The following is a 14,471-nucleotide window of genomic DNA, read 5'->3' on the forward strand; positions in this document are numbered from 1 at the left end:
AAACCCCTGGTCTATAGAAAGCGGCTAACATGCACGCCATATATACGTTCTCTGTGCAAGGCAATTCTTGAGACAGAGTTTGGATGCATTTATCTAACACGGGCAGATTGCCCATAAAAGTAAGACCAGGAATGCACAAAGTGTGTGCGCGAGCGCGTACGTGCGCGTTTTGTTCTCGTCAAATATTTGACTGCACTCCGTGACTCAAGGATCGGTTGGCCAAAAAACAGAAACTTCAGAGCAGAGGTGATAAAAGACAGGAAGACAGGAACAATACGAAGAAAAATGAGCTGAATGGCTTGAAAGAGAGAGACACGGCGAGTGAGAGAGGGCACTAGCGGCCAGTGAGTGTGTTAAGATAAATTGCGTGTGTGATTTACGAGCGCTCGGTGCGTCGGGCGTTAATTAGCCTCGTGAACCCGCGTGAACTCGCTAAAGCACGGATCACAGACTCTTTTAACTCTTAAGCACACACACAAACACACAGACTTGCTACCAGAATCCCAAACACCAACGTCGACATCAAAGACCCCTGTGAACCTACAGAAACGCTCGATGCAGAAGCCTTTGACTTGGAAATCAGAGCTTGTGGATTTTGGCACGCCCAACCGTCCATTAAACTCTCAAATGGGCTGGAGAAGATGAAGTCTGGGAATCATTTAGATGGCATCGCTCTGGGAGGTGCTGAGGGGTTTAAAGTGGTGTGCCATCTTTTATCTTTCATTTATGTGTGCGTTCTTGGGAAATAGATTGAAAGAGATTGAATCTGGGAAAGAGAAGAATGTTCTGTTCCTATTAAATGTATTTTTATGATATATTGTTGGGTTGTGGCGAACTAGTTATTGACTAAGCAGAAGAATCTGATTAAATTAGCCTTTCGAACACATTGTTTTGTTTTGGGATATTTTTGTTTGCTTTTGGTCGATTTAGTGGTATTATATCAGATTATATTTGGTATTACATTGTGTTGGTTGGACAGAGATTAGATTAAGCCAGGATTTGGCTTCAGTTGAATAAGAACATTTAAGTAGTTTTTACAAACATGCCTCACAAAAAAAACTTTGTTTTCATTTCCAAAAGTCGGTTTAGGACTCGTAAGCCCTTTACGAGAAACCACCCCATTGACTTTATAATTCGGTTATGATGTCACGTTTGTTTTTATGGAAAAACAGGTTGATCACTTGTGATGACTGACAAGAATGTACTATGTGAAATTATCCTTTACACATTTTAAGGCAAATAAACCAAAGAGATTTAAGGGTTTTTATATGGTTTTGGTGCGGAAGTTGATTCATTGAACTAAACTCATTATTGTCTCTTTCTCTCTATCAGGTGACGAAGGAGATAACTTCTATGTTATTGACCAAGGAGAAGTTGATGTGAGTTCAGTGTTTACTATTTGTTTATATTTTGTCTGTTTTTAGACAAAATGTAGCTGATCTGAATGAATCTTCCTTTATTTTGGCCTGACCCTGCAGAATTATTTGCATTCCCTGCGCTGATGTTTTGCAAGTGTTATGGGCTGTACCGAGCGAGACCTGCCAGGGTTCTATTTCGCCTCAAAAGCAATATCATCTTTAAATTGTGAGCATATCTCTGTGACAACCCATCCGCTTGTTATGTCATGACGTAAGGAATACTGTTTCTGAGTCAAAGCCTCCTCTCATTTCAATGGAGGATATTATTAAGAGCTGTTATTAGCCGTTTGTTGATATCACATTTGAGCAAAACATGAATGAACTCACAATGTACACTACAGTCTGCAGGCTCACGGAATGTCCAACATCCAATATTTTAATAATTTGTCAATTTTTGTGATGAGATTTTCATAGCGCGGTCAGACTGGGAAACGGTATACAGGTATGACCTTTCATATACGGTGGTGATCTCATTTTTATTATTATTCAATTGTGATCAAATCTTTTTAAACGTTGGGACATTTATCGAGTGAATGAAGTGTTTATGTAGGTGTTTATATAAGTGGTGCGGGCATACTGTATATGATTAAAATCGTATCCTCCTTGGACGGTCTTAACAGTAGAAATAATCAGAAACACTAACTGTTTGTATTGTTTTACTTCCGCAAAGATGACACAGATAGAGTTCATGAGAAGGATATCGCAGTTTTGTTTTAAACAGAAAATAGCTTTTCATTGTGAAAGTGCATATCGTTGCTGTCCTTCCAAAACCTTGGATGTCCAATTTTGTTGTTTATCCGGCAAGGGAACAAACAGTTTACTTTTCAAATGATACAATAATACAATATCGTGTCGACAAGCACTTTTTAACACTTCCTTTTGGTAAGATATTTGCTAAACTCAATGGGTTACCGACCATGATGATTTATGGCTAAATTATAAAATATGGTGTCCGAAGGACAGCAGTGAAATACGTTTTGTTCAGATTTTAATATATTCAATATATTTTCCTCATGGACCCACGGTTACTTCTCTCTCTAGAGGCCTACGGTTATAAGTTTACTTATGTTAGCCGAGGATTTTTGCACCAAAATTGCAATGTTTCTCCTGTGCTCTGGATGAGCGTTGAGGTTGTGTCGAGTGAGTGCCACATCAGATTGCTGTGTATCGAGCTCTTGGGTCGAGGCCAGCACGCTGAGACCAGCAGAACACCTGAGAACATGCTGCGTCTCGCATGGCTAATCATAAGCCACGCTAGTGCTGTCAGATAGATGCAAAATATGTGTCTTATCAGCAGGAAGTATAAATCACGTCAATGTTTACTTTTTGAAATCATCATCTAAAAAACATACGTAGTTCAATACAGGATCTGTATTGTATAAACGTATGAAATGGCGGACTCTAGGACACAAGGTATATTGTATATTGAAAATCACGATCATCTCACCTGCTCGTACCGTCAGTCCTCTGGCAGCCTCTGGGTTTTTTCTCTCTGTTCCACTGATGAGGCCGTGACCTGAACCTGTTCCATGGGCCGGTCTGAAGAGCAAAGATACCCAAGGAATGTGCCTCATACGGCTGGCGGAGCGCCTTGCCCGGGCAGGACAGTGGATGAGTGTTTATTTCTATACCTCACGTTAGCGTTTTTTATCTTCCTTTATAAAATCAACAAGTGGATTGTGTGTCAACAGGTGTAACCGAATGAGGCCCAGTGCAAAAGGAGAAAGGGCCCTTTGTGTGTGTGTGGACATGAGCGAGTGCGAGATGTTCTTGGTCTTCATTAGCTTCTGATGGTCATGCCAGTGTATCTCAAGGTGGACGTGTTATCTAATTCCTCTTAAGACACTTTAGAAGATCCAAGCGGGTTGGGAAGATAGAAGCACGGAGCGGTGTGCTATCTGTGCACCTGTTTCACTGTGAATGCCCTTGACTGTCCTTTATATGAAAGAAGAGATCCAGCCATTCTTAAAGATAGCAGAATGTCAAAATCGTACAATTCAATCAAATGTATTGTTGAAATAGACTCTCAGTTGCCACCGTCTCCTCAGGTGTATGTAAATGGAGAATGGGTGACCAGTATCGGAGAGGGAGGCAGTTTCGGAGAGTTGGCTCTGATCTACGGGACTCCACGAGCTGCTACCGTTAAAGCCAAGACTGACCTGAAGCTGTGGGGTATAGACAGAGACAGCTATCGACGCATCCTCATGGTATGAACACATAACACTCTTTCTGTAATCTTCGCTGTCATGTACAGTACACACACTGTCTGTAACATGTGTGTCGAGGAAGTGCCGTTCTCTGCAGCGAGGTGCATATTTGCGAATGTCGAACATGCAGATAACCAACATTTTACGCAGCTCTACGCAATTCAATTTGCGCCGAGCTTTTTTCTGTGGTTTATCACTTACAGTATACTCATCGATTGGGTCTAAGTGCTTTTTTAGTATCAAATGCTACAGATGTTGCAGGCAGCTTATTAATGTTCTCATTGGCATCTGATTTAAGCAATGAGAGCCCTGAACATTCCATATGATGTCATGCATTCTGTTACAATCAATGTGTGCACATTTCATGATGTCATCTTGTGTTTTCTTATATATAAATAAAATGTAATATGATTAAATTATCGTGTAGAGATCATAGCCGCCGTGAACCGGACGTTGCGATTGTCTTTACTTCCATATTCCAACGGAACGTTTTCAAAGGAGAACATTTGTGGGCGTGTCTTGCGTTTTTCACTGCAAATTGATTGGATGTATAAAAATAGCTGTTGCGTTTTTAAATGAAACTGGCAGCAGACTGACAGTCGAAGGGGAGGAGTTGACAGATGCGCCGGCCACATTGTTTAACTTACATCATTTGAGATGGATAGTATTATCAGGGCGGAAGCGCATGTTACGCTTTAACTGAAGACTATGAGGCTACACAAATTTTAAAAAGAAAATGACCCACGTTGATAAACTATTTACTATAAACACTGCAATATTTCATGAAAAAATAAGAATTGTCATTTCAAATTTCACTGGGACTTTAAACGTCCTTTAGAGAAACAAGAAACGTTACACACATAGGTTCGGAAGCTCTTCATAAAACATAACGTTGATATTTCTTGTATTTGAGTCATGTAGGTGAGTAAATGACGGCAGGATTCCTTTAAAATTTCTCCGCTGCTTCCTTTGGATGGTTTCAGGTTGAAACTCTTTACCATTGTGCTGCTGGCATTCTTTAGCTTAACTAAACTTTCCACCCCTTGGTATTCTTTAACTAAATACTTACTGTCTCGCTCAGAAGCTTAATCTGAATGGAGAACTCCATCCGCAGCAGTACCAGCAGTTTTAGTGTTTGTCGAGTGTGTGGGTGTGTGTTGTGGGAATGAGTAAATGAATATTTCTAATGCCCCACAAGCCTCCGTGGAAACTGTTCTCCTCACAGGAGTTGAATTTAGATTTCTGTCAGACCGTCTCTTTCTTTTCTGTTAGTGCTGTCTTCTTTTATGCAAACACACAGTTCAGTGGGACGGGAGACATGCTGTCCCAATTCAGCTATTCTGAGCTGCTATTAATTCAACCAATGAATGATTTGTGTGTGTGTGTGTGTGTGTGTGTGGTTGTAGTCAATTCGAGATGTCAGAGATTCATAGGGATGTTTGTTAAAAACTGAGCGGTGTAGAGTATGCGTCATAGTCTCTGTGTCTGAAAGAATCTGCGTATGTTTGAAAGACACAACCATCTTGGTTTATGATAAATAATAAATGTTTTCTGTTTTATTGTCAAAAGATCTATAGCTATAAAACACGTGCACATTCATAGTAAAACTGATAATCATTTTGAAATGGTCTCTTAGTTTTTTAACGCGGCTGTATGAATTAGACAAGTAATATGTGTTTTCAATACTTTTCTATTTTTCTAGGACTTCATATTATTTATAGGTATGCGTTTAGGGATAATAATATATTATATATTGTTTGCATTCATTTGCAGAAAATGAAAACTGGAGAAACGGGTCAAAATAACAGAAAGGATGCTCTGTATTTTTCAGACCTTGAATACTGTAAAGAAAGCAAGTTTATATTCACTTCAAGGAATAGAACAGTTATATATAAATATTTGTTAAAACCTGGATTTTTATCACAGTTTTCATGTGTCTTTCACTTCGCTGTTGGATGATTTTGTCACTCCTGAGGTTGATTTGGATTTTGTTGAAATTCAACAAACACTGGATTGAAATGACCACAATACACCTAGAAAAACTTGCAAGTAAAATACTGTATTTTGTTAGTTATTTGAAAAATGTCCGTCTTACGGAAGCACGTACCTATAAATAGTAAATTCAGAAAAAACTGTAAATAATTTTTACGGTTGTAAATGATTTTTGTCCACCGCTATATATGCACCAGAACTGTTGAGAATATGATCTCGAGTTTCTTTCCCAGAAGTGCATTAGTTCACATGTTACAGGCATCGTCTTTCTTTCTTGGGTCTAGTAAAGAAATCTCCTCAGACACTTACTCAAGCTTCATCGTGTCTGTCTTTACAGAAAGTCTATTCTGTTTATTTGGGAAATGTGGCTGAACTAATCCATTAAGCCTGACCAACACTTGCCGGAACGCTGTAGATCATGATGTCATACCTCACTTAAGGAGAGCTTAGATGTTCAGATGTTTTTGTATCTTCTTCTAAAACACCAGGGGTGGAGGGGTCACTGACCTCGAAAGAGAGAAGGTCTTCACCGCCAGCCAATGGACGAAAACGTACGGATACAATCTGTCGTCTTAGATTCGAGTGTTCAAAGTTTTCCAGGTCCGAGATTGGAAGTTTAAGTAGATCTGGTCGCTTTGTCTTAGATGCTTCTTCCAAATATGTCATGAGCAACAACCTAGTAACCACCAAAAAAGACCCTAGAAAACACCTTAAGCAGCAGAGATTTGCAACAAAGGAAGCCAAAGATTTCCTTTAGTTTATTTTCTCGCCAACATGTTTGAGGAACATGTGCATGTTTCTTTATTGTAGTTTTGAAAGGTTTGTTTTAAGATTACCATCTGGAACATATCCTTTATGTGTCTTCTAACTGTTCTTCAATGTTTTTTTAGGGAAGCACATTGAGGAAGAGGAAGATGTATGAAGAATTTCTGAGTAAAGTGTCCATACTTGGTAAGTGATGTATGTTTTTCAAATAATTCATCTTGCAAAAACGCATTCGACAGTTAGGTGGACCAAGCTTTTACCCAACCTAAATCTTAACCTTACGATGGCGAAGAGCCCTTATTTCTAATAGCACGGCTCTTGATTGACAGACACCGCTGTGGTACGCAGTGCCAATTCAACCCTGGCTTACATTCCAACATTTTTGTTTGGTGAGAGAGACAAAGAGGAGCGAGAGAGGAACATTAAGATGGTCAGTTCGGCAGTGACCCCTCGTCCTTCAGCACCCGGAGGTCACTCGTCGCTCTAAATGGGGTTATTAAATGCCTGAACAAACACACTCCTCCTCTCGGTTTCCTCTGTTTTTCTTTCTCTCTGTATTCTCTCCGTTTCACAGCCCTGTCACGGCCTGTCTTCAAACGGCCGCCTCTCTCGCTCCTCAAACATCTTTTCTTTGCTCATCTTCTCGCGTTGGGGGGGCATGTTTTTGTTTGCCTTAGATTTAGCGATTGCAGGGAAATCGGTTGGAGTCGTATTTTTATAGGATAAACCAGATATGTTGCAGAATTACACGTTAGGAAGAATATAAAAGATGCTAAAATGAACATTCTTGTCTTTTGAAAAAGAAATGTTAACTAATGTTATTTTAATATTTCACAATAATCTTAATATTTATCAATATGGTAATAGTTTATTCATAATAATAATCGTATGTTTCAGTTAGGTTAATAATATTAATATATTTTTATTATGTAATTAATATTTTTATATATGGCTTTCAAGCGATTAATCGCATCCAGAATAAAAGTTTGTATTTACATAATATAAGTTCTGTGCATAATAATTGCTTATTTAGAAACACAAAAACATACATGCATATGTAGAAAAATACGAAATATAAAGATGAATACGTGTTTTATTCTGGATGCATTAAAATAGACACCCCTATTTTAATTATAATATATATATATATGATTATTTTAATAGTTTTTATGTCTTTTGTGTCGAGTTGCATTTAGATTTATATGTTAATGTGTGCTTACTTGCACTGTACTTTATTAAAATAATGGGGTATATGCATACGGGTCGATGACGTACTTCCGCTAAAATTTCAGCCAGGTCGCTACATCCGGCGCCATAGGGAAAAATGGCATTTCACTTCAGTATGCACATAGGATTACGATCAACGACACGAGTCTAATAATTAAAACACTTCGCCATACGTAGACAACCAAAAAGGAGAAGCACTTCAGGCTTTTCGTTTCAAGGTACAAATATGTAAAAAAGCTAAGTGAACTTTTGCGCTTACTAGAGGAAGGATCAGAGAGGCACTTAACAATGCTCACGCGTAGTGCTGTCGGTTCAACACATCATTATCACTTGGTGGAAATTCCATTAGTGCTATGAGAGCAGAAGTGACCTAGCCGGCTGAGATTTTAGCGGAAGTACGTCATCATCCCGTGTACATTTACCCCAATTTGTTTTGAACATATAAAACTTTATTAACAAAGCAAGGTACAGTCAAATTTTCACATTGTTTGTGTGCTAGTTAGCAGATGCCAGACACATGCTTCATTTCTTTATTGTGTTTTTGTCCGTTTTGTGACTTCTTTACAAAATAAGAGTGCTTGGTGTGCGCTTAAAAGCTTCGAACAAATACTTGAGTCATACTTGCATATTAACTGACATGTTACATTGTTACATTACAATATATCCCGACAGAGGAATGTGTTAACATAGACACATGTTGATTTTTTTTCTGGCTGGCGGGCTCGTGTTACGACTGAAGCAGGTGGACGTCTGCCCGGGCGTGAGGATGTCTTAGCCAGCCTGATAAAGTGACCATTAGTCTGGAGCATGCAGACAGGCCGGCCCCAACACACACACACATACACACACCGAAACCACGCATACACACCGTCTCTCTTCAACTATTGAACGGTTAACATTATTGTAACGTCTGATCATCGACTACTGTATTGTGCCGTCCTGCATTGTAACGCGATGAGATGATGGGAAATGCTTTCTAAGTGAAATGAAGATAGACAGACGGAATAAACAGTCGAGTCCCTGTGGAGGTCGTCATTATTATTTACAGCTGTAGAGAATGAAGCGGCGGCGCAGGGTTCTAGCGCGGTCGTGTTTGTGGGTGGTACGCCCGGTGATGGATGCTGGAAGGTGGGAATGGTCTCAGGAATGTGACGGGTTTTGAATGATGGCTTTGGCGGTTTATTTCTCATGGCTTCAGAAGATGCGGTTAATGTTGAGGATTTTCTTTCGACTGATATTGTTTGCACAGATTGCTTCCTCGTTGTACTTTTCAGTTCCTGCTTTCAAGCATGGCAGTATTTTTGTGGTATCATTGATTTCAGATTTTAAGGGTTTCTGGGTCTTGATCTTCTTTATCGTTCATCTTTTTCTCCTGTAGAATCTCTCGATAAGTGGGAGAGGTTGACGGTGGCTGATGCCCTGGAGCCTGTGCAGTCTGATGACGGAGAGAAGATCGTCGTTCAGGGAGATCCTGGAGATGACTTCTTCATTATAACAGAGGTGTGGACAGAAAATCTTTGTTCCCTCTCTGTATCTGTCTTTTGAGGGCTGTAAAGAGGAGAATGAATCTCCTTGGTTCCTCAAGATGTTCCTCAGAGAGATGGACAAAGTTTCACAGACAGTTTGTGTTTACTCGCAGGGGGTTTGGGCCCGATACCTTCTAGGTACGCATACACATAGCGTTCAGTTGACTTTCTTGCTGCTGTCAATAAAAATAAAACACATTTAGGAGTTCAGAACCCCTCTTAGTCACCTTCTCTTCTCTCTCTTGAAGTGCTCTACCTCTTCATTTGGCTTCCCTTCTTCCCAACCATTGCTCTCATGATGCTCTCCATCCACCTGCCTCTTGGTTGCCCACTAGTGATGTTTGCAAACTAATATCACTCATACTTGGGTTTAGAAACTCTGTCCATCACTTTCGATCTTTGGCATGTAACTCATTCTGCCCTGTCACAAAGTGATGCATGGTGACTTGTTCCAGACTCTTGGTGACCTGTTGGTAGCAAAGAAAAAAAATCATTAATAATAAGAAGGTTATTCTAAAGCCAGTCCAAACTTTTATGAAATCTTATACTTCTTCACTATTGAATTCGAGCACCGTTCTACAAATTTACTACAGCTTTGAGAGGAAAGACACTTGGGTAACCTCGCAAGTATGTCCGTTTGGAAAAGGCCTTTGAATGAATTGTTCCTTTGGGGAAAATTATAAATCTAGGATTTATGACCCAAGTAAATTTAGAGCATCAGTAGCTGGAAGGTCAGATGATATTTGGACAACATTGGAAAGAAGGCCGGTGTTAGAATCGTGCGAGGCTAACAGACAGTTCAGGAAACCTGCTGACGTCTCTAAGTGTGTGTGTTTTTTAACTTCATCACATTTGTACAGAAAGATGAAAATTGTCATAGAGTCCGAAGAATTATCATATTATTCGTTCTATTCTTTTGTGTTCTGTTCTTTTCCATTGTTTGTTTTATTCTGTTCTATTCTTTTCTACTTTTTTCTTCTTTTTGTTCTATTTTCTATTTTGTTGAAATTGTTCAGATCTATTCTGTTCTCCTGTTTACCTAGTTTATTCAGTTGTGCTTTTATATTTTGTTCTACCCAGTATTTTAGATACAGTATAACCCAGAAACCGCATCTGTAGTTTTGAATTTGATCGGTTTCGTTCTCTCTTATTTGGTTTGTTTGTATCCTATTCATCTCAGCCCAGTTTGCATTTCTAGCTTCTGTTTCTGCGGGTCGAGCGGGAGCAGGTCAGAGAGACAGATGTAAATAAATGAAGAAGACTTGTGCATGAGACATCGTCCTGTCTCGCTGCTCGTTTGTCTCTCTCTCTCTTCCTCCCTCTGCCTGATTCCCAGAACGGAGCGCCAACGGTTCAGGGATGGAATGTGAGCTTCAGACTTTCACACAGGGTCAGGTCCAGACTCCAGACCCGAGCGAGGGAACCAGAGTATAGACACAATGACACACAGGCTTGAGAGGGAAGATGAGTGTGTCTGTGTGTCACTGTCCCATTCAGATCCCACTCAAATCCCATAGTATGTTTATTATGACAGATCTGTGCTTTCACAACGTATAATATTCCGTCATCTTAATGTAACATGGCTTGTGGTCAATGTGACGGTCATGGGCTTGTATGTTACGTGGACACCTGCGTTCTGATTCAGGACCAGTGAGAGATCTGTAGTGACTCCGGTGAGGGCCACTAGCCTGCAGTGTTTAGCTACAACCCAAATCAAACACACCTGAACAAGCTAATCAAAATCTTCAGGACTGCTTGAAAGCGAGGACGTTTGGGGTTTGAAGGAAACTCGGCAGGATATCAGCCCTCCAGGACCGGACTCAAATAGCTCTGCTCTACAGCATGTCGAACAAATCAATTAGTTTACATTTGAGTGTTTGTGTTTCCTCCCCCCAGCGGTTTTATTGAATCTATGATAAACAGGCTTTTCCACAGAGGCTGAAACTATTTGCCGCCCATCAAGCGACTTTCAATTTGCTACTAATGTAAAACCAACAGCCTCGGGGCATCCCCATGATGTCATGCTTCTTGAGAACACGTCCCCAGCCAATGTCCTACATATCCGTATAATAACACCGATCCACTCGGCTCAGACCGAAACATTAAAAACCCAAAACGTAACCTAAGAGAAGAGAAAAGAAGGTAGAAACGGTAGGATCCGTTATTATGTATTGCATGACTACAGGCAGCGATTGCACATCAGGATCGGTACGAGATGAAGAAACGCCTGGAACAATAAAAATGCAACTTGTTGCAAGGGTCTTTTCCACATTCAATTCTTTATTATATTGTTTGTTGAGTGTGCTGCTGTGGTTTTCATCAGACCTCGGGTGCATAACTTATCTTGCATCGCATCAAAATCATGTGCTGTGTTGTTAGCTTTAGCATACAAACCTGTTTTTCACCTGAGGATAAATGGTTGAAAAAAGAGGGATGTTCCCAACACCAGAATTTCGTAGGGGCTTATGGGCGGCCCCTTTGACTTTGGCCAGTAAGTAACCACTATACCAAGACCACCCTATCATTGTGTGGCTAAGTTTAGAAAATGTAAAAATCTTGTATGCATATAGTTCAGTGTTTTGTTGTTTGTAAGGAGTTTGGAGTGGCGTGACAGAGCGTTGCAGAGAAGTCATAAGGATAAAGAAAGTTCTGACTATGGCGTACAAAACACATCAATGCCGGATCGGAGAAATGAGCACGCGAAGTGCACCAAACCCTCGCCGTGTGCCCGATGCAGCTTGTTGGCGTGGGTTACAGTGGTGACCTGTATGCTCAAAGTTACCTTAGATTTGCTTGACTGAACAGGAATGTTTTTTTCTGAAATATTGGCAGCGCATACGATCCTTAAGTATTGACGGAGAGGCGGTGCCACAGCTGTGGGGCTCTGTAACGTCACGCTCCTCCATCAGCAGATGTTCTGACTGTACATGGAGGCGATAACAGAACGGCTGGAGAAGACAAAGCGCCAGTTGATTAAAACAAACAGCTCACGTCTTCTTCGCAAACTACGTGATTTGAGGATCATTCAAGTCTGTAGGAGTTGACAAGAAGACTTAAAGGGACAGTTCACCCAAAAATACGAATTCTTTCATTCTTTCACCCAAGGACTGTTTGGTCACTAATCACTAAGTGTAACTGTGTTTCCAACAATGGACGCTTGACCTGTGATTTTCATACTTTACTTAAATTTTCCGACTAAGATGTTCAGGTCAATAGGGTCAACTGTGTGTTGAAAGCTCCAATGAGATCCAGCATAACTACAAGTGAGATACAGACATACACACTGAACCGTGATGTGTTATTGACTTAAGACATTTATATCACAGTTTTCATGTGTCTTGTCATGCTGTCAGTCTTTCACATTGCGCTGTTGGACGACTTTGTCACTCTTGAGGTTTGATTATGTTGAAATCCAACAGACACCGGACCATGACCACAGAAATGTTGATCAAATGAACCTTCGAAAAGCTCTTCCAGGGCTTTATATAAGATGCTTAGTTTCATTCGCATTCAGGGAATCTCTGAAATCTGACATACAGCGCAAGATGACGCCGTTGACACGAAGAGCCCTAAAAGCCCTTTTCGTGACATCTTGACCTACTGACAACCCCACATCTGCTCACAAGATACTAGTTTACTCACAATCTGGAGAGAGTAATGAAGATCTGTGGAGAACAGGACATGCTTGTTAGGAATGAGTTCTTGCTTTCCGATGAGAATCGGATTTTAAAACTTTTTGTCTCAGGTATTTGTGGTTCATATTTATGTTATTCCTCTTATTTTTGACTTGCTTTTCTTGCACGGTTTCATTCCTACGTTTGTAATGATTAACTACCGTTTGTGTTTGTTTTGAAACGTCGTTCGACTGTAAGGTGCCTATGAATTGCGCAGTCCTGACCCCGCTTTTGTCGTCTTTTACTGCTGCATTGTGGGAAATGCTTGTGTGTTTGTCCTTCATGTGACAAATGAGACCAAACATTGTGTGTCTGCCTATTTTTCGTTCTAAATGCGTTTTGGAGTGCACTTTGAGGCGCCGCGCACAGTGAAACCCGATAAAGGCTGAAAAATCTCAACACTGACAGGCCCAGGTGTAAGAACGAGGTGTGTGTGTCGTTCTGTTTGTGTGTGTGTGTCGAGTTATCCTCTAAATCCTGCACACCTGCAGGCATATAAAGCAAAGAATCTCTCTGAAACTAATCTTTCTGACACGTCTCGAACTCTGCGACACCGGGAGCTATGCTTTTCCTTTCTCTTTGTGTATTAAACCTGTTTTTCTTTCTCTCCGTCTCTTCTCAGGGCACGGCGTCCGTTCTGCAGCGCAGGTCTGATAATGAAGAATACGTCGAAGTGGGCCGCCTGGGTCCGTCCGACTACTTTGGTGAGTATGTGAAGGATGAGCGCCGAGCCCGAGTCTGGTAGCAGAACAGATCAGAGTCAGACAGGAAGCGCCGCCCCCTAACAGGTGGCACTCCGTCATGTGCGGAGCATGCAGAATGCAGATCTATGTGCTTGTTTACTCTGTGTGGTTTAGACTGCTGCACCACAGACACGATTCTGACGCTACGTGGTGTTTGTACTGTAATAATATTTACGTTATATAGAGAGCTACTGCTTTTCTCATTGTAGCTGTATAATGTACAAGCTTGGTGTTTATGTTATTAGCATACACAGAGATGATTGTTGGACGGCGTAAGTTCTGCACCGCCACACAGAATTGTAAATACGGATCACCGTTTTCGGATGGGAATTTACTTACATTGTCCTCGTCTGTCATTGCTCATCAAACAGATAGCTCCGCCCCCACGGTTTTTTAAAGGGGTCGTACGGCGCGAATACGTGGTGTGTTATAAGTTGTCCATGCATGTATTAGACACGTAAAATTGCCAAAATGTAAGTATCGCAACAAAAGATGCATTCTACCTAAAAGCGAATGCTCACCCATAACTGCCTGAAACGCCTCGTGTAACCACACCCCCACAAATCTACGTCAGTTCGTGGTGTGATTTGACTACGACCGCCCAAATGTATACTCTCAGTACAATTGCTTTGGAACCCGATGTTCCAAATATGGTAAGAGGCTTTACATTTCCGTCACGCGCTTGCACCATTCACTACGCACTGGTCAACTGGCCAAACCTCGCACATCTCGCCATTCAGAGGTATGTGGAAAATACAGCGTTTCTGAACCTTAAATCGTGAATACGTATCGCATTACATCTTAAACAAACGATAATATTCGTTTTAAGCTGCGTCATATATGTAAGGGGCTTTTAGTGAGACTTTACAATAGAGCTCACAGGAAAACGTTGGGTAGTTGGGACTGTCGAGTCGGGAAT

The 14,471-nt window shown here is 40.8% G+C and overlaps 1 protein-coding gene across 4 annotated transcripts in view; it reads left to right on the top strand.

Annotated features, from left to right (window-relative positions):
- The window catches only part of prkar1b (protein kinase, cAMP-dependent, regulatory, type I, beta), a 38,361-nt gene that overhangs the window by 21,091 nt on the left and 2,799 nt on the right, over nt 1-14,471 (top strand). For all 4 annotated transcript variants that reach the window (XM_079457635.1, XM_079457636.1, XM_079457638.1 and 1 more), the window contains 5 exons: nt 1,333-1,379; nt 3,467-3,625; nt 6,508-6,568; nt 8,988-9,109; nt 13,432-13,513. In XM_079457635.1, the coding sequence (XP_079313761.1) occupies nt 1,333-1,379; nt 3,467-3,625; nt 6,508-6,568; nt 8,988-9,109; nt 13,432-13,513 (471 nt within the window). The remainder of the gene's footprint in view (nt 1-1,332; nt 1,380-3,466; nt 3,626-6,507; nt 6,569-8,987; nt 9,110-13,431; nt 13,514-14,471) is intronic.

This window comes from Barbatula barbatula, assembly GCF_947034865.1.
Source record: "Barbatula barbatula genome assembly, chromosome: 5".
NCBI lineage: Eukaryota > Metazoa > Chordata > Actinopteri > Cypriniformes > Nemacheilidae > Barbatula > Barbatula barbatula.